The sequence below is a fragment of the Prionailurus viverrinus genome, chromosome B1, assembly GCF_022837055.1.
Source record: "Prionailurus viverrinus isolate Anna chromosome B1, UM_Priviv_1.0, whole genome shotgun sequence".
Classification (NCBI taxonomy): Eukaryota; Metazoa; Chordata; class Mammalia; order Carnivora; family Felidae; genus Prionailurus; species Prionailurus viverrinus.
Window position 1 is genome coordinate 42,850,689 of NC_062564.1, and position 21,702 is coordinate 42,872,390.

Below are 21,702 nucleotides of genomic sequence, written 5' to 3' on the forward strand. Positions count from 1 at the left end.
TATTGTGGTCCATTCATGTTTCTTTCTCTTCCTCAGATTGTATAATCTCAATATCTGTCTTCAAGTTCCACAATTCTTTCCTCTCTGCTCATGTCTGATGTGAAGCCTCTCTAATGGATATTTTGTTTCAATTATTGTATTTTTCAATACCAGATTTCCTATTTGTTTTTTAAAATAACTTTATGCCTTTATTGATATACCATATTTAGTCAGACATTATTAAAGTATTCTCCTTCAGTATTTATACATAACTTAATACCTAAAGTGTTTCTCTAGTAAGTCCAACATCTAATCTTCCTCAAAGACAGTTTTTATTGTTGACCTTTTGACTGTATATGGGTCATACTCTAGGTCTTTTTCACGTCTCAATTTTTTGAAAACTGAAACTAGTCATTCCAAGTAATATAATGTGATAACTCTGGAAATCACATCCCCCTCCATCAAACATTGTAGTTGTTTGCTTTGTGAATTTTTTAACTGGTTTTCTAAAGTCTGTATTATGTGTTGTGAGTAGCCACTGAAGTTTCTATTCTGTTATCTTATTGGTGGGTTAATGATCACACAGAGTTCTTTAAATGCTTGAAAACAATAAGTCTCCCAGTTTTTGCTGAGAGTCTCTCTGTGCATGTTGGAACATGTCTTTGTCACTTGGCCAGGCAGTTACAACTGTGCCTTTCATTTCACTTTATCCTTGCACAGAGTCTCAAGATCTCCCAGAAGTGAGAGTTTAGGGTCTTTTCAGGTCTTTCCTAAGTATGTATACAGCCTTGGGCATGTATACACATGTGTGTAGTCTGCTAAATTCCCAGAAATTTGTCATAGCTTTTAAAGCTGCATGTGGATATCTTATTCTCCAGCTTTTCCTTTATTGGTCTACTGTTTGCCCCATGGTCATTCACTGTCCCAGACAACTATAAAGTTAAAAAAATGCTTGTAATTGTTTAAAACAAACCCCTTTGAAAAAAGAGCTTTTCAGACTGTGTAAAATGTAATTTAGTTCAATACAGACAAACTTGAAATAGGTCTTCTAGGAACAAAATAGGTCAGGTGGTGACATTTCTTTGGAAATGAGATTTTGAAGATGTTCCAGCCATATTCTGCATTTTCTGGAGGTTGCCACTCTGCTGGTATTTACTGCAAATGTTGCTATTAGGTTTCAATTAATGGGAGAAAAGACTAGGGCAAATTCAAATCCTCCATATATCACTGTTTTTACCCAGATCAGTTATTTTTATTGAACAAACACTCCCCAGAAGGCTGCAGGCTATTTGTTAATTTCTAGAGATCTGAAAAAGTTGACTCTAACAATTTTTGCCAGTTCTCTTATTGGTTTTATGTAGGGGATAATTTCTGGAGTATCTCACCCTGATTTTAATTGATGTCTTTTCATTTCTTGAATTTTATATACCATGTGTTTATTATCTTTTAATGTAACATATTTTTAAATTTCCCTTGTTATTCTTCCAGTGAACCATGGGAAATTTAGAAGTGTGCATAATTGGACATTTCTAGATATCTTTCTTGGTACTTATTTCTAATTGACTTTCATCATGTTCAGATAGTGCATTTGAATTTAGTATATATGTTTCTCTATATATTCTGCAGTTGTTTTCTGTAGTGTTTTACAGATGTTAGCTCTGTCAAATTGTTCGTATTCTTCAAAACTTCTGTTTTCCACATTTTTTTTCCTGTAGGGGTTTTGTACTTCATGTCTGCTGTCCCAGCATCCTTCTTTGGGGCATTTTTGAGCTTTGTTCTGTATTTTTCATTTATAAGTGACTTGTCATTTTTTTTTATAAAGAAAGAGAGAGAGCATGTGTTCATGTGCACAAGTGGGGGAGGGACATAGGGTGAGGGAGAGAATCTTAAGCAGATTTTATGTCCAGCATGGAGCCCTACGTGGGGCTTGATCTCATGATCATGAGATCATGACCTGAGCTGAAATCAAGAGTTGGATGCTTAACTGATTGACCCACCCAGGCACCACTGATATGTCATTAATTAGACTAAATATTCTTTAAAGTAATAGAAGATATGTCTGCCAAACTTTCACTAGACAATCATTGATTTTGTCTAGAAGTTAGTGAGAAAATTATAAAAATGTTTCCCCCCCCCCCTCTGAGAAGCAAACAGGCAACCTCTTTCTCTTTTTTAGATCATTTCTATTTGCAAAGTTACAAATACTGACTTATCAAGAACACAACTCAAAGGAACTCAATGATAAAATAAAATGTGCATAAACACATGTAGATAGGGACAACCAACTACTTTCCATATTAGGTGGTTGTTGTAGAAATATTTGGTGTTGAAATTACATATCTCACATTGCATTCTTTAAGATTTTCCATTAGTGCCTTTAACATATTAGCTAGAGTTGCTTTAAATCTTCCTTCTGATAGTTCCAACATCTGTGTCTGTGTCTGTGTAAGTCTGATCCTCATGGTAGCTATAGTTTCTATATTGCATTTTCTTCTTGCCTGTCTGTATCCCTTCTCTATCTTTTGTGAAATGTAAACATGTTACATAAGTCAGTAGGCAGTAGATATTGAATTAAATATTAATTTTAGCCTTGGAAATGAGCATATCTTTCTGCTAGGTCTTTAGCTCAAAAGTTTGTGTTAATATAGTCAGAATATACATCTGTTAGTGTGTGTTTTTGCTATTGCTACCTTTAGTATACCTACCAGAGGTTTCACATTTCTTTTAGTGATATATTTTGTTTAAGGTGAATGGTAATTTGTTAGAGTAATGCTTGTTCTGTTTAGCTTTGCATTTCTACACTGGACTTTGTTTTGCGTCTTTAGATAAAATGTCTCTTCCTGATCTTCTTGCTCTTTCTCCTGTACTTTTTTGACACATTTTAGAACAGGTCATGGATTTGGCATGGAGCAGAGAACAGGGGAATTCTCTGATGTTTGGATTAAGGCTAAATATAAGGAAGGCACTATGAACCTGGATTTGGGGGAAAGATCAGTGATTATCACAGGTTAGGAATAAATGGGAAGTTGGAAGTGGGTGTAACTTTAAAGAGATATGAAAGGAAGATTTTTGCAATGATGGAATGTATCTGTGTCTTGATTGCAATGGTGTTTACATAAGTGCACACATTACAGAATAACGTAGAAATATACACATATACATCATACAGAGTCAGCTTCCTGGCTTTGATAATGTACTACAGCTTTTTGTAAGATATAACCATTGGAGTAACTGGATTAATGGTACATGAGATTATTGATCTGCTTTGCAATAAGTAGTTTTTAAAAAAATTAATAAAATTAAATAATCTCTTAGTGAGTTAATGAGTTTTGAAGCTCATTTTATTGAAGGTGACTTATCTGACATTACAGTGAATATTATGTAATTTCATTTATAAATTTAAATATTAAAGAGTGAGAAGAAGAATATAAATTTGAAAGGGAAAAATGTCAAGGTAACAACAGTGTCATAATTTTGGCTCAGGTCATGATCTCATGGTTCATGAGTTCAAACCCCACATTGAGCTCCATGGTAACAGCATGGAGCCTGTTTAGGATTCCCTCTTTGGTCCTCTCTTGCACACACATACACACACACACACACACACACACACACACACCACTCTCTCTTTCTCTCAAAATAAATAAACTTTAAAAAATTATGGTATTTAGTAAAAAGTCAGTTGAAGGTGTTATCAATTTCAAGTGTATAAACCATAAAATGTAACCTTGAACAAAATCATAAGCAATGTAATGAAAATATTAAGAATATACTGAAAAAATTTTCTAAAAATATCAGACACATTATAGGGAGATATGGCTAAGAAATTAAAGTCCATGAGTATTTTTCAAGAAAAATTATTTATGCTATTTTTAATCAAAGAAAACCTAGAAATGTTTTGGCTTCATGTAGTCAGATGTATATAAGAAGAAATCTAGTTTTAGAAATAACTTTTGAGTAGAAATATTTTAGGTCTACCAAAGTAATGAAATAGAACTAAAAATCAATTTCAGTAATTATATAATTTAGTTTTAGTGAACTCTTATCCCACTCCATATTATTCCAGTTAGAACAATAAATTATATGATCACCATTGTTATAAGACTAGTTAGTGCTGAAAATTTGCAGAGAAATTATAAAAGAGGGTTAGGAGACCAAACTCATGTATTTCAGCATTATATGAGAGAAAATAAGAAATAAGAGCACTTTCATTTCTACAAAATTGCATATATGCATGTAATCAGACAGACAGATAGGTAATGACAAAAATAGGTAATATGATACAGGCATACTTTACTTCCCTATGGGAATTTAGACAAACTAATTTAAATCTAGGCTCTACCCATTAAGTCCAGTTAGTTTGCTCATTTATTCATTTAACCTATGCTATTTTATGACAGACCCAATTGTTGTACCTTGTTACTCTTGTATTTAGTGATCAAGTAAATACTCTTGTATTTGGTGATCAAGTAAATACTCTTGTATTTAGTGTATTTAATTGGATCAAGGAAGAAATTTTGTGAGTTTTTTTTTTGAAATTTCTATATGTAAAATGGAATTTCAATGTGTTAGAAATACAGCTTGTATAAAAATTAGATTTAAAGTGCTAAGTGATGATATAATAAATTGATGAGTTTTAGCTGACTGACCTGGCACAATCAAGAATTATTACATCATACCAAATGGGGCATACAGCTTATGCTCTGAGACTGCAGAATTATTTCTGATATTGCGCATTTTGTTCTTTCCTGTGTACACATATAGTTAATAGTACAAGGAATACTATTTACCCAAATTTATGTGCTGTCAATGAATTCTCAAATATTCCCTATACTGAATGAATGAAAGATTTCTAGTGCACCACAGTTGGTGCTGCCATAGTCTTTAGGAGGACAGTTCGTGAAAAATTTTCAAGTGTGAACTGGTAGTGTAGATTTGTCACGAGATGAAGACAACAGAATATATAACTTTATATTCACTTTCTTTCTCATTCAGTATTAATAGAGATAACTTAAACTCTTACATTACTCCAGCAAGCTCACTGGAACTCTCTTAAACCTAGAATACATTTTCAAATGAAATTTTCTGATTTCTAATTAATTTTTATATTTAAGTCCTCATGAAGGTTTTATATGTTGTTATTTTTCCTTATTTACATGTCAGCATTTTCACTTTAACAAATTCAGTACATGTTAACATTCTATAAATCCTTTTTTCTTCAGAAAACAGCTCTTCCAAAACTATTACCCCAATACCTAGAAATTCACATTATAGTGGAAAAAGATTTGGTAAGTCAAACTTTTCCCTTCCCCCCATTCCCTCTTTCTCTCTTTTTCTCTTTCTTTCTTTGAACTTAATGAAAATATTTTATCTTAATTTTGAAGACATATGTAATTTTTAAATTATTGAAAAGTAGAGATATTTTATTTTAGGTGTTAGTTATGATGAAAAATCCAAACTAGCCTAGAGTGCCCTCCAGTATCTACCCTTTTCCTATCCTAAGTTTAGCCCAGTCTCTCCTTGACCTCACTTTCTAACAGCCTTGATTTTTCCTTACCTTCTCTAACATCTCTCGTTACATTTTTTTGAGCATATCAAATATTTAACATCTTACCAATTCACTTATTTTTTCTAACTTTATTGAGGAATAATTAATAGAATTGTGTATATTTAAAGTGCAAAATGTGATAATTTGATATACATTGTGGATTCATTACCAAGATTAAGATAATCAACACATCCATTACTTCACATAGTTAACTCGCTTTTCTTTTCTTTGCGTGTGTGTGTGTGTGTGCCCAAGTGTGTGTGGTAATAACACTTAAGATATACTGTCAGCAACTTTCAAGTATACAATACCATATTATGAACTCTAGTCACCATGCCTGTGCATTAGATCTTCAGAATTTATCCTTTTTTATGACTGAAAGTGTGTTACTCTTTGACCTATATCTCTCAATTTTCTCCTGCCACCAGCCACAGCAGCTACCATTCTATTCTCTTTTCTTTTTTTAATTTTTTTTATTTTTACATATAATTGATACAATACAGTTTTTGTCTTTTGCTGGCTTATTTCATTTAGTGTAATGCACTCCATGTTCATCAAGTTGTTGCAAATAGGATATTTCCTTCATTTTTATGACTAATATTCCATTGCATGTGTACATATACATATACATATACATGCCACACTTTTTTATTCATTAATCTGTTGATGGGCACTTAGGTAGCTTCCATATCTGGTCTGTTATGAATAGTGCTACATTAAACATGGGAGTACAGATATCTCTTTGATCTTGTTTCTTTAGTATATTTACCCTGAAATGGAATTGCTAGATATGTGGTAGTTTTATTTTTAACTGTTGAAGGAACCATCATACTGTTTTCCATAATGGCTGTACCAATTTGCATTCTCACCAACAGTGTAAAAGGGTTTACTTTCCTTCACATCTTTTCCAACATTTGAAATCTCTTGTCTTTTAGATAATAGATATTCTAACAAGTGTATGGTGATATCTGACTGCGGTTTTGATTTGCATTTATTTGCCCGATGATCAGTGATGTTGATCACCTTTTCATGATTAGTATATGTTACCTTTAAGAGATGTTGATTGAATATAGCAATTTGTTTTCCCGTCAACAAAGTATGAAAGATCCAAGGTACCCCCCCAAATAAAGATTCAAGGGTTCCATATCTCCACAAACAATTGGTATTGATAGTCTTTAAATTTTAGCCATTCTGGTGTATGTAAAATGAGATCATATTGTGGTTTTTATTAGCATTTACCTGATGACTAATGAGTTTGAATACATTTGATATTGTTGTAGACTATTTGGATATTCTCTCTTTTTTAATTTTTTTAATGTTTATTTATTTTTGAGAGAGAGAGAGAGAGAGGGACAGAGCATGAGTGGGAGAGAAGCAGAGAGAGAGGGAAACACAATCTGAAGCAGGTTCCTGGCTCTGAGCTGTCATCACGGCGCCCAATGCAGGGCTCGAACTCGTGAACAGTGAGATCATGACCTGAGCCCAAGTCGGACGCTCAACTGACTGAGCCACCCAGGTGCCCCTGGATATTCTCTTTAAGAGAAAATATACAAGTGTTTCCCATTTTAATATTTTTATTAATGCTTTGTGGAGTTTTATATATTTTGAATATGAATCTTTTGTCAGATGGCTATATTGGGGATATCTTCTCCAAGTTTGAGGCTTGTTTTTTCTCTCAGTGGTGTCTTTTGATGGAAATATTTCTTAATGATAAAGCATATAAGTCCAAAATATGATTTTTATCATTATTTTATTTTTTCCATTTAAGAAATATTTTCTTACTCCGAGGACACAAATATTTTTACTTTTGTTTTGGAATTTATTTTTCTTTATCTTTTCACATAGAGTTTTATGGTTTTCTCTAATTGATAAAAATGTGTGGTGTGAGGTAAGAGTTAAGGTTTATTTTTTTCATATCAATCAGACAGACATAACCAGCAACGAAATTGAATCAGTGATCAAAAATCTCCTAACATATAAAAATTCAGAGCCAAATGGTTTCCCAAGGGCATTCTACCAAACATTTAAAGAAGAGTTAATATCTATTCTTCTTTTTTTTTTTTCCTGAAATTTATTGACAAATTGGTTTCCATACAACACCCAGTGCTCATCCCAAAAGGTGCTCTCCTCAATACCCATCACCCACCCTCTCCTCCCTCCCACCCCCCATCAACCCTCAGTTTGTTCTCAGTTTTTAACAGTCTCTTATGCTTTGGCTCTCTCCCATTCTAACCTCTTTTTTTTTTTTTCCTTCCCCTCCCCCATGGGTTCGTGTTAAGTTTCTCAGGATCCACATAAGAGTGAAACCATATGGTATCTCTCTTTCTCTGTATGGCTTATTTCACTTAGCATCACACTCTCCAGTTCCATCCACGTTGCTACAAAAGGCCATATTTCATTTTTTCTCATTGCCACGTAATATTCCATTGTGTATATAAACAACAATTTCTTTATCCATTCATCAGTTGATGGACATTTAGGCTCTTTCCATAATTTGGCTATTGTTGAGAGTGCTGCTATGAACATTGGGGTACAAGTGGCCCTATGCATCAGTACTCCTGTATCCTTGGATAAATTCCTAGCAGTGCTATTGCTGGGTCATAGGGTAGGTCATTTTTAATTTTCTGAGGAACCTCCACACTGCTTTCCAGAGCGGCTGCACCAATTTGCATTCCCACCAACAGTGCAAGAGGGTTCCCATTTCTGCACATCCTCTCCAGCATCTATAGTCGCCTGATTTGTTCATTTTGGCCACTCTGACTGGCGTGAGGTGATACCTGAGTGTGGTTTTGATTTGTATTTCCCTGATAAGGAGCGACGCTGAACATCTTTTCATGTGCCTGTTGGCCATCTGGATGTCTTCTTTAGAGAAGTGTCTATTCATGTTTTCTGCCCATTTCTTCACTGGGTTATTTGTTTTTCGGGTGTGGAGTTTGGTGAGCTCTTTATAGATTTTGGATACTAGCCCTTTGTCCGATATGTCATTTGCGAATATCTTTTCCCATTCCGTTGGTTGCCTTTTAGTTTTGTTGGTTGTTTCCTTTGCTGTGCAGAAGCTTCTGATCTCCATAAGATCCCAGTAATTCACTTTTGCTTTTAATTCCCTTGCCTTTGGGGATGTGTCGAGTAAGAGATTGCTACGGCTGAGGTCAGAGAGGTATTTTCCTGCTTTCTCCTCTAGGGTTTTGATGGTTTCCTGTCTCACATTTAGGTCCTTTATCCATTTTGAGTTTATTTTTGTGACTGGTGTGAGAGAGTGGTCTAGTTTCAACCTTCTGCATGTTGCTGTCCAGTTGTCCCAGCACCATTTGTTAAAGAGGCTGTCTTTTTTCCATTGGATGTTCTTTCCTGCTTTGTCAAAGATGAGTTGGCCATACATTTGTGGGTCTAGTTCTGGGGTTTCTATTCTATTCCATTGGTCTATGTGTCTGTTTTGGTGCCAATACCATGCTGTCTTGATGATGACAGCTTTGTAGTAGAGGCTAAAGTCTGGGATTGTGATGCCTCCTGCTTTGGTCTTCTTCTTCAAAATTCCTTTGGCTATTCGGGGCCTTTTGTGGTTCCATATGAATTTTAGGATTGCTTGTTCTAGTTTCGAGAAGAATGCTGGTGCAATTTTGATTGGGATTGCATTGAATGTGTAGATAGCTTTGGGTAGTATTGACATTTTGACAATATTTATTCTTCCAATCCATGAGCAGGGAATGTCTTTCCATTTCTTTAAATCTTCTTCAATTTCCTTCATAAGCTTTCTATAGTTTTCAGCATACAGATCCTTTACATCTTTGGTTAGATTTATTCCTAGGTATTTTATGCTTCTTGGTGCAATTGTGAATGGGATCAGTTTCTTTATTTGTCTTTCTGTTGCTTCATTGTTAGTGTATAAGAATGCAACTGATTTCTGTACATTGATTTTGTATCCTGCAACTTTGCTGAATTCCTGTATCAGTTCTAGCAGACTTTTGGTGGAGTCTGTCGGATTTTCCATGTATACTATCATGTCATCTGCAAAAAGCGAAAGCTTGACTTCATCTTTGCCAAGTTTGATGCCTTTGATTTCCTTTTGTTGTCTGATTGCTGATGCTAGAACTTCCAGCACTATGTTAAACAGCAGCGGTGAGAGTGGGCATCCTTGTCGTGTTCCTGATCTCAGGGAAAAAGCTCTCAGTTTTTCCCCGTTGAGGATGATGTTAGCTGTGGGCTTTTCATAAATGGCTTTTATGATCTTTAAGTATGTTCCTTCTATCCCAACTTTCTCAAGGGTTTTTATTAAGAAAGGGTGCTGGATTTTGTCGAAGGCCTTTTCTGCATCGATTGACAGGATCATATGGTTCTTCTCTTTTTTTTTGTTAATGTGATGTATCACGTTGATTGATTTGCGAATGTTGAACCAGCCCTGCATCCCAGGAATGAATCCCACTTGATCATGGTGAATAATTCTTTTTATATGCCGTTGAATTCGGTTTGCTAGTATCTTATTGAGAATTTTGCATCCATATTCATCAGGGATATTGGCCTGTAGTTCTCTTTTTTTACTGGGTCTCTGTCTGGTTTAGGAATCAAAGTAATACTGGCTTCATAGAATGAGTCTGGGAGTTTTCCTTCCCTTTCTATTTCTTGGAATAGCTTGAGAAGGATAGGTATTATCTCTGCTTTAAACGTCTGGTAGAACTCCCCTGGGAAGCCATCTGGTCCTGGACTCTTATTTGTTGGGAGATTTTTGATAACCAATTCAATTTCTTCGCTGGTTATGGGTCTGCTCTAGCTTTCTATTTCCTCTTGATTGAGTTTTGGAAGAGTGTGGGTGTTCAGGAATTTGTCCATTTCTTCCAGGTTGTCCAATTTGTTGGCATATAATTTGTCATAGTATTCCCTGATAATTGTTTGTATCTCTGAGGGATTGGTTGTAATAATTCCATTTTCATTCATGATTTTATCTATTTGGGTCATCTCCCTTTTCTTTTTGAGAAGCCTGGCTAGAGGTTTGTCAATTTTGTTTATTTTTTCAAAAAACCAACTCTTGGTTTCGTTGATCTGCTCTACAGTTTTTTTAGATTCTATATTGTTTATTTCTGCTCTGATCTTTATTATTTCTCTTCTTCTGCTGGGTTTAGGCTGCCTTTGCTGTTCTGCTTCTATTTCCTTTAGGTGTGCTGTTAGATTTTGTACTTGGGATTTTTCTTGTTTCTTGAGATAGGCCTGGATTGCAATGTATTTTCCTCTCAGGACTGCCTTTGCTGCATCCCAAAGTGTTTGGATTGTTGTATTTTCATTTTCGTTTGTTTCCATATATTTTTTAATTTCTTCTCTTATTGCCTGGTTGACCCACTCATTCGTTAGTAGGGTGTTCTTTAACCTCCATGCTTTTGGAGGTTTTCCAGACTTTTTTCTGTGGTTGATTTCAAGCTTCATAGCATTGTGGTCTGAAAGTATGCATGGTATAATTTCAATTCTTGTAAACTTATGAAGGGCTGTTTTGTGACCCAGTATATGATCTATCTTGGAGAATGTTCCATGTGCACTCGAGAAGAAAGTATATTCTGTTGCTTTGGGATGCAGAGTTCTAAATATATCTGTCAAGTCCATCTGATCCAATGTCTCATTCAGGGCCCTTGTTTCTTTATTGACCGTGTGCCTAGATGATCTATCCATTTCTGTAAGTGGGGTGTTAAAGTCCCCTGCAATTACCACATTCTTATCAATAAGGTTGCTTATGTTTATGAGTAATTGTTTTATATATTTGGGGGCTCTGGTATTCGGCGCATAGACATTTATAATTGTTAGCTCTTCCTGATGGATAGACCCTGTAACTATTATATAATGTCCTTCTTCATCTCTTGTCACAGCCTTTAATTTAAAGTCTAGTTTGTCTGATATAAGTATGGCTACTCCAGCTTTCTTTTGGCTTCCAGTAGCATGATAAATAGTTCTCCATCCTCTCACTCTCAATCTAAAGGTGTCCTCGGGTCTAAAATGAGTCTCTTGTAGACAGCAAATAGATGGGTCTTGTTTTTTTATCCATTCTGATACCCTATGTCTTTTGGTTGGCGCATTTAATCCATTTACATTCAGTGTTATTATAGAAAGATACGGGTTTAGAGTCATTGTGATGTCTGTATGTTTTATGCTTGTAGTGATGTCTCTGGGACTTTGTCTCACAGGATCCCCCTTAGGATCTCTTGTATGGCTGGTTTAGTGGTGACAAATTCCTTCAGTTTTTGTTTGTTTGGGAAGACCTTTATCTCTCCTTCTATTCTAAATGACAGACTTGCTGGATAAAGGATTCTTGGCTGCATATTTTTTCTGTCTAGCACCCTGAAAATCTCGTGCCAATTCTTTCTGGCCTGCCAAGTTTCAAAAGAGAGATCAGTCACGAGTCTTATTGGTCTCCCTTTATATGTGAGGGCACGTTTACCCCTTGCTGCTTTTAGAATTTTCTCTTTATCCTTGTATTTTGCCAGTTTCACTATGATATGTTGTGCAGAAGATCGATTCAAGTTACGTCTGAAGGGAGTTCTCTGTGCCTCTTGGATTTCAATGCCTTTTTCCTTCCCCAGTTCAGGGAGGTTCTCAGCTATTATTTCTTCAAGTACCCCTTCAGCACCTTTCCCTCTCTCTTCCTCCTCTGGGATACCAATTATGCGTGTATTATTTCTTTTTAGTGTATCACTTAGTTCTCTAATTTTCCCCTCATGCTCCTGGATTTTTTTATCTCTCTTTTTCTCAGCTTCCTCTTTTTCCATAACTTTATCTTCTAGTTCACCTATTCTCTCCTCTGCCTCTTCAAGCCGAGCTGTGGTGGTTTCCATTTTGTTATGCATTTCGTTTAAAGCGTTTTTCAGCTCCTCCTGACTGTTCCCTAGTCCCTTGATCTCTGTAGCAAGAGATTCTCTGCTGTCCTGTATACTGTTTTCAAGCCCAGCGATTAAGTTTATGACTATTATTCTAAATTCACTTTCTGTTATATTATTTAAATCCTTTTTGATCAGCTCATTAGCTGTTGTTATTTCCTGGAGGTTCTTCTGAGGGGAATTCTTCCGCTTGGTCATTTTGGATAGTCCCTGGCGTGGTGAGGACCTGCAGGGCACTTCCCCTGTGCTGTGGTGTATAACTGGAGTTGGTGGGCGGGGCCGCAGTCAGACCTGATGTCTGCCCCCAGCCCACCGCTGGGGCCATAGTCAGACTGGTGTGTGCCTTCTCTTCTCCTCTCCTAGGGGTGGGATTCACTGTGGGGTGGTGTGGCTCGTCTGGGCTACTTGCACCCTGCCAGGCTTGTGATGCTGGGGATCTGGCGTATTAGCTGGGGTGGGTAGGCAAGGTGCACGGGGGCAGGAGGGGCAGGCTTAGATCGCTTCTCCTTAGGTGATCCACTTCAGGAGGGGCCCTGTGGCAGCAGGAGGGAGTCAGATCCGCTGCCGGAGGTTTGGCTCCGCACAAGCGCAGAGTTGGGTGTTTGTGCGGAGCGAGCAAGTTCCCTGGCAGAACCGGTTCCCTTTGGGATTTCGGCTGGGGGATGGGCGGGGGAGATGGCGCTGGCGAGCGCCTTTGTTCCCCACCAAACTGAGCTCTGTTGTCGGGGGGCTCAGCAGCTCTCCCTGCCTTTGTCCTCCAGCCTTCCCGCTTTCCGAGCAGAGCTGTTAACTTATGACCTCCCAGACGCTAAGTTGCGCTTGTTGTGGGAACACAGTCAGTCAGGCCCCTCCGCTTTTGCAAGCCAGACTCGGGGGCTCTGCTTGGCCGGCGAGCCGCCCCTCCGCCCCGGCTCCCTCCCGCCAGTCCGTGGAGCGCGCACCGCCTCGCCGCCCTTCCTACCCTCTTGCGTGGGCCTCTCGTCTGCGTTTGGCTCCGGCGACTCCGTTCTGCTAATCCTCTGGCGGTTTTCTGGGTTATTTAGGCAGGTGTAGATGGAATCTAAGTGATCAGCAGGATGTGCGGTGAGCCCAGTGTCCTCCTAAGCCGCCATCTTGCCCTCAGCCAATATCTATTCTTCTTAAACTGTTTTAAAAAAGTAGAAATGGGAGGAAAACTTCCAAATTCATCCTATGAGGCCAGCATTACCTTGACCCCAAAACCAACAAAGACTATACTAAAAAGAAGAATTATATACCAACATCCCTAATGAACATGGTGAAAAAATTCTCAACATACTAGAAAATGGAAACCAACATTACATTAAAAGAATAATTAACTACAGTCAAGTGGGATTTATTTCTGGGGTGCAAGGGTGGTTCAGTATTCCAAAATCAATCGACATGATGTACCACATTAATAAAAGAAAGGGTAAGAACCATATGATCTTGTCAATAGATGAAAAAAAGTCATTTGACAAGGTATAGCATTCATTCTTGACAAAAACCCTCAACAAAGTAATGATAGATGGAACATACCTCAATATTAGAAAGACTATATACAAAACACCCACAGCTAATATAATCCTCAATGTGGAAAAGCTGTGACCGTTTCCCTTAGGAAAAAGTCAAGGATGTCCACTCTCATTACTATGTTAAATAGTAATGAATATCTTAGCTTTAGAAATCAGAAAACAGAAAGAAATAAAAAGCATACAAATCAGCAAGGAAGAAGTCAAACTTTCACTATTTTCAGATGATGTGACACTCTATGTAGAAAACCCACAAGACTCCACCAAAAAATTGCTAGAACTGATACACTATTTCAGTAAATCACAGGATACAAAATCAATGTACAAAAATCTATTGCATCCACACCAATAATGAAGCAGCAGAAAGAGAAATCAAGGAATTGATCCCATTTACAACTGCACCAAAAGCAATAAAATACCTAGGAATAAATCTAACCAAAGATGTAAATGATTTGTACTCTGAAAACTATCAGACACTTATGACAAAAATGGGAAGAGGACACAAAGAAATGGAAAAAAATTCCATGCTCATGGATTGGAAGAACAAATATTGTTAAAATGTTAATACTACTTAAATCAATCTGCACATTTAATGCAATTCCTATCAAAATACCACAAGTGTTTTTCACAGAGCTAGAACAAATAATCCTAAAATTTGTATGGAACCACAAAAGACCATGAAGAGCCAAAGTAATCTTGAAAAAGAAAAAGCAAAGCTGGAGGCATCATAATTCTGGACTTTGAGCTATATTACAAAACTGTAGTGATGCAGACAATATGGTACTGGCACAAAAACAGGCAGTTAGGTCAATGGAATGTAATAGAAGCCCCAGAAATGGATCCATAACTGTATGGTCAACTTACACTTGAAAAAACAGGAAAGACTATCCCGTGGACAAAAGAGTCTCTTCAACAAATGGTGTTGGAAAAACTGGACAGCAACATGCAAAAGAATGAAACGGGACTGCTTTCTTACACCATACACAAAAATAAATTCAAAATGGATGGCAAACCTAAATGTGAGACAGGAAACTATCAAAATCTTAGAGGAGCATACAGAGAGCAACCCCTTTGACATTGGCCATAGCAACTTCTTACTAGATATGTCTCTAGAGGCAAGAGAAACAAAGAACATGAACTACTGGGACTTCAGCAAGATAAAAAGCTTCTGCACAGTGGAAGAAACAATCAACAAAAGTCAATCTATGGGATTGGAGAAGATACTTGCAAATAACATATCTGATAAAGGGTTAGTATCCAAAATATATAAATAACTTATCAATCTGAACACCCCAAAGTCAAATAATCCAGTGAAGAAATGAGCAGAAGACATGAATAGAAACTTTTCCAAAGAAGACATCCAGATGGCTAACAGACACATGAAAAGATGCTCAATATCACTCATCATCAGGGAAATACAAAGCAAAACCACAATGAGATACCACCTCATGGAATAGCTAAATATATTCCGTGATTACTTACATTTATTCCCTAACATTATTTTCTTATCTTCTGTCTGTTATTTCCTCCCTTTCAGTTTCTTTGCTTTGGATAAGATAATTGGTTTTATGCATTTTTTAATTTTCTAATGTATTTATGCTTAACAGTTTATCTCTAGTCAAAGAGTTACTATCTAATACAAGGGTTTATGTTTTTTACTAGCAACACAAATTTTGATAGTCTGACTTCTTTGAACATTTCAGTTTTTCTAAATTATGTCTAAGTCATTTGTGTGTGTGTGTGTGTGTGTGTGTGACCCCTGGGAATTTAAATTGTATTGGTTCAATTCAAAATATTTGGGGATTTTCAAGTTCTATTTTAGTTGCTCATATCAGTTTTATTCCATAGTGGTAAAAGAGCATGATCTGAATGATGTGAAACCTTGGAAATGTGTTGTGACTTCTTTTATGGCCCAGTATATGGTCGGTTTTATAAATGGTCCACATGCATTTTAAAAAGATTTATTACATTCTACCTTTTTTTTTTTAACTTTTATTTATTATTGAGAGACAGAGAGAGTCAGAGCATGAGCATGGGAGGGGCAGAGAGAGAGGGAGACACAGAATCGGAAGCAGGTTCCAGGCTCTGAGCTGTCAGCACAGAGCTAGACGCGGGGCTCTAACCCACAAACTGTGAGGTCATGACCTGAGCTGACTGAGAGATCATGACCTGAGCTGAAGTCAGAGGCTTAACCGACTGAGCCACCCAGGCACCCCTATTCTGCCCTTTTTGAATGGAGTTATGTCTGTATATTAATGAGTCAAACATTTTAACTGTATTGCTCAGACCTTCTAAGTTTACTAAGTTTTTGCCCCTTTTCCTATCAGTTACTGAGAGAGTTGGGTTAATATCTTGAACTATTATCGCGGGTTTTTTAAATTCTTGTTTTAATTGTGTCCATTTTGTTTTCCATATTTTGATGATGTGTATTATTTCCTACTAATTAAGCATTGATATGCCTTCCTTATATATTGAGAATTTTTACCTTGTGAAATAAACCTTTGGGGCTAGCTCTATCTTCCAAAGTGTCATGACATTTAGTATATGAAATTATACCTCTACTCTGATGATCTTGAGTATTCTCATATTGTCATAAATATGGATTTTTTTATTTGTGTGTTGTATAGGAATACATTTCATATGTATAATACTTCTCTAATGCTATGTTTTTTCTATTATAAGGAAATTTTATTTACTAGAATATGTTTAACTTCTAATTCATGAAATGGAAATATATAATTAATTTTACATTATTTCTATATTAACACTTATAACAAGCACATCCATTTCAATAACTACCAAAATTTTGAGTAAACAAGTTATGCAGAGTTCTAAGATTTGGTAGGAGTCCATTTTTTCAATTTGTACAATTAACAACTTTTGCAGAGGTACTAAGCATTTTCCAAAACATGACTGCAAAGAACACATTAATTAAGTTCTCAAATAAATACAAGTTTATGTCCTCTCAAGAATTTACCATTTCACAGGACAGTTTGTTTCTTTTCTCCTTTCCTTTACATAATTTCATTGTATTCATTATCAAAGTTTTTGAATCCTTTATTCCACATCATGTTTAATTTTTATAATTGTCATTTTTGTTTTTTTGTTCTATAGATATATTTGAGCCCTTTTATTTTGTTTATTGATTTGATATTTTTAACCAACCATGTGATGGGAGATTTTGTGTTTCCCTCTGTGTCTAGCTGAAGAAATCCCATTAAACTAAGGAGGAATCTCTGAAGTTATTTTGAGACCTCTTGATGATTTCAATTGTTTCTGCTTGAGAGTTTCTTTAAAATATTAACAAGTGAGAATCTATTTTAAAAGCCTATGATTTTTTATTGTTGCTTCTTTTATGATGTCATCATCATTATAGTAGTATGTGTTATATTGTTTGACAAATCCTATGATTTACCTGCCTGTTATGAGCAAGATATATTCACCATCAAAAGATAAATTATTATCACTCACATTTTAAAAGAATAACTTAAAAATTGTTTTTCAGTATGATTATATGGGATCAGAAATGATGGCTGTAACACAGAAAATTATCCAGATTACTGGCCTTGTCAACACTGTAAGTTTTAAGTTTTTTACATTTATAGTTTTATGAAAAATCATTGAAACCGGTTTCTATTTTACCATGACAAATCAATGACTTAAAAATCTTCGGGGCGCCTGGGTGGCTCAGTCGGTTAAGCGTCCGACTTCAGCCAGGTCACGATCTCTTGGTCCGTGAGTTCGAGCCCCGCGTCGGGCTCTGGGCTGATGGCTCAGAGCCTGGAGCCTGCTTCTGATTCTGTGTCTCCCTCTCTCTCTGCCCCTCCCCCGTTCATGCTCTGTCTCCCTCTGTCTCAAAAATAAATAAACGTTAAAAAAAAAAAATTAAAAAAAAAATCTTCAATAATCTAAATAATAAACTGAATATATTCCTTATGTTACATCGTTTTGATTTAATAATTGTTATTTTAACAAGTATGCCATAAATCTTATTTTAGATGTTTACTCAGTTCAAATTGACTGTAATGCTGTCCTCCTTGGAATTGTGGTCACATAAAAACAAAATTTCTACCAACGGGGATGCTGATGATTTATTACAAAGATTTTTTGTATGGAAACGGGACTATCTTATCCTACGGCCCCATGACATAGCATTCTTACTTATGTAAGCACAATGTTCTACATTAAAAAAGAGATATGCATAAATAATATCATTAATTTGATAATTAATGCATTTACTGTGTTCTTCAACTTTCTGTAGGCCTCTGAAAATGTTAAACATTTTCATATATAGCTATTGCCATAGATGTTATAGTATAGTTGAAAATATGATAAAAATAAAAACAACATAAGTAACATATATCACATATATCACAATATATTTTGGAATATAATTTATATAAAGACTTGACTTTCATAACTACAGAATACACTACTTATGTTATGTACATATGTTATATACTACATACTTTACTACTATATATGTTTACTAAAGAGTACATGTAAACCTTAGCTTATTAATAATGTTAAAATTGTCACTGTTCAGTTAATATTATCTATAATATGTTAATACATTTCATGTCTACTGCTTGACTAAAAAGAATTTTTTTGATAATATTTAATTTAAGAAAATGCTTACATTTAGGACAGGCAAAACTTCTTATTCCACAGATTAAAAATCCTTTTTGTTTGGGGTGCCTGGGTGGCTCAGTTGGTTAGACCTCTGACTTTGATTTTGACTCAGGCCGTGATCCAGACCCATGTCAGGCTTTGCAATGACAGCATGGGGCTTACTTGGGATTCTCTCTCTCCCCCTTTCTGCTTCTCCTCCATGCGTGCACATGCTATCTTTCTCTGAAAATAAATAAACTTAAAAAAAATAAAAATATAAAAAAACTTTTTTGACTTTTAGTGATCAAAAGAATACATGCAGAATAAGGGAAACTGAGAATTCATGATAGTGAAATTATTTCAAGTCTAAGAGGTGATGAGAGAAAATTGCTACTAAAGTGAATCATAATTTTCAATGAGCATTTTGTATAATATTTTAGATATTATCCAGGTCAAAAATTCGTATATTTGAAAACCATTGTAAATTTTATGGAAGATTTAGCTTAATAAATAAAGTAATGAATTGCTCTGAATAACTATGGTAATAAAAAGTTTATACTATAATGATGTAGTTACAGGAAACATCCTACATATTTGGGAGCAACATTTTCTGGCACAATATGCAATAAAAGCCATAATGCAGATATTGCTATGGTATGTAATTTTTATCCTTCTTTACTATTTTTTTCTAATCTGTATATTGCATTTTATATTATTTAATATAGCTAAATAGTGTATAATAAAAGTAGTGTATAATAAGGCATTTTTCTCTCTATGTGTATTTATTATTTTTTGGGGACAAAATTATTTTAATCTTAGAACATAATATGAACATACATTAATATACTCATTCACCGAATAGGAATAATGACTATTATGACAGTTATATCAGAATTTCTAAGGATGTAAAACAGTAAGCCAAGTTAAATCCTCCTGTATGTCTACTTTAAATTCAAGAAATAGCAAAAATCATGAATTTGTCCTTGCCATTTTATGTGTTATGCTATTGTTACAAAAGTATGGGTCCATTTACTACATGTTGTTCTGCATTGTTCTTATTTTATGAATCATTTCAGAACTATTTTGAACAGCTTTTTAAAAGACATATACATGTTGCTTCATATAGCTCCACTTTTCTTTCTAAATTTGTATCTTATTAAGTAATACACATTCATGTGTTACAAATACAAATGATTTTTGGGGCACCTGGGTGGCTCAGTCAGTTGGGTGATCGACTTCAGCTCAGGTAATGATCTCACTGTACCCAAGTTCAAGCCCCACATCAGGCTCTGTGCTGACAGCTCAGAGCCTGGATCCTGCTTCAGATTCTGTGTCTCCCTCTCTCTCTCTGCCCTTCCTCCCGCTTGTGCTCTCTTTCTCTCAAAAATAAATAAACAATAAAAGTTTTTTTAAAAAATTTAAAAAAACAAGTGATTTTACAGGACTAATACTGAAAAAACGAAATCAGTCCCTTACATAAACTACGCCAGCATTTTTTAAAAAATTTTTCCTCCTGACTTATACTTTTATATTCATCTCCTTGTAAATAAAAGTTTTATTGGAGTATATTACATATAAATAAAATTACAAAAATCATAAATATCTAGCATAATTAATATTGACCAGGTTAATACATAGCCATAAACATCATGGAGATCAAGAAATAGTGTATTTTACCACTTCATAAGACCCCTGTGACTCATATACCTCCTTCCACTTACTATCCATATCAAAGAAAACCACTTTGTGACACTTATCACCATTGGTTAAGTCGGCCTCTTTTTGAGCTTTATGTAAATGAAATAATACACAGTATATTCTTGTATCTGCCAATTATTTGTTCAAAATTATGTCTGTGGAATTTACCCATGCTTATATGTGTAAGAATAATTTATTCATTTTTACTCTATATTTTTAAATACAATGCCCTTGAAATTTCTTGAGTCTTCAAATTTAGACATCCATTGACTTACTATCAGTGAAGTCAGAATTTAGGATCCTAATAGCTCATAATACTGACTTGCCACCTCTTCCATTCTTCCTCTATAATAATATAGCCTATTAGAATTTTGTTTTATTCTCAGATGAGCCAAATAATGAAATAAAATTAAATTGCCTTCATTGCATAGCTTTTGTTTCTTCCCAAATTTGGTACTGCATAATATTGCCTTTGCCCAAATTCTTTAATAAAATTAAAAATTGCCTCTACTTTTTTTACATGTTTCAAAAAGTCCTCTTTGGAGCTCTGGGGATGTTTCTTTTTTTCCCCCAATCTCTATTAAACTTCTTGCATAGGGGTTGTTTACAAATTTTCTACCATTTCTCCTTTGGAACATGTGTATTCTATTTTCATGACTTGCTTACTCATTTTAGTAGAATATATGCTCTTATAATTTACTAAAAAATAGATGTGTAGCAAATTGTTTGAGAGTGACATGATTGAAAATACATTTAATTATTTCAAAGATTGGTTAATTTTACTTTCATATATATATATATATATATATATATATATGTTTCTTTATTTTGAAAAAGAGAGAATGAGTGGGGGAGGGGCAGAGAGAGAGGGAGAGAGAGAACCCCAAGCAGTTTCCATATTCAGCATGGAGCCTGATGTGGGGCTTGAGCCTATGACCCTGAGATCATGACTTGAACCAAAATCAGTCTGATGCTTACCTGACTGAGCCACCCAGACACCCTATGGTTAATTTTCCTTTTAAAATAATTGTACCTTGGAATTTTAAAGGATTGTTTCCTTGTCTTTTACCATTTCTTTAGAAATTTAATGCTATTTTTATTCTCATGCATTTGTGTGTCTTGCTTATTGTCTGTATGGAAACATTTAAGACTTTTTAAAATCCTTGTGTGTTGTCTTTCATCATCCAATATGCTGGTTATATTAAAGTCCTTTCAATCTGGATACTAATTTACTTCTGATTTGAGAAATTTTACTATATTTTATTTGATCATTTTCCCCCTTTTCTCTATGGAACTTTGTTAATTATATATTAGAGCATTTTGACTCATTATATAATTTATTTTATCTTATTTAAGTTTGTTCTTTTACTTCTACATTCCCTAATATTTTTTTATATTTATACTTTGGATCAGTCACTCATCTAAGTGTTCTCAGATCCATTTCATGATAATCCTCTGCTCTGATCTATCTCATAGGGAACTACAT

General features: G+C 35.2%; 1 protein-coding gene across 5 annotated transcripts in view; it reads left to right on the plus strand.

Moving 5' to 3' along the window:
* The window catches only part of LOC125164584 (disintegrin and metalloproteinase domain-containing protein 18-like), a 153,579-nt gene that overhangs the window by 24,414 nt on the left and 107,463 nt on the right, over nucleotides 1-21,702 (plus strand). For 4 of the 5 annotated variants that reach the window (XM_047857406.1, XM_047857408.1, XM_047857407.1 and 1 more), the window contains 4 exons: nucleotides 5,202-5,267; nucleotides 17,413-17,484; nucleotides 17,906-18,072; nucleotides 19,091-19,172. In XM_047857406.1, coding sequence (XP_047713362.1) covers nucleotides 5,202-5,267; nucleotides 17,413-17,484; nucleotides 17,906-18,072; nucleotides 19,091-19,172 — 387 coding nt within the window. The remainder of the gene's footprint in view (nucleotides 1-5,201; nucleotides 5,268-17,412; nucleotides 17,485-17,905; nucleotides 18,073-19,090; nucleotides 19,173-21,702) is intronic. The other variant, XM_047857410.1, reaches the window with a different exon arrangement.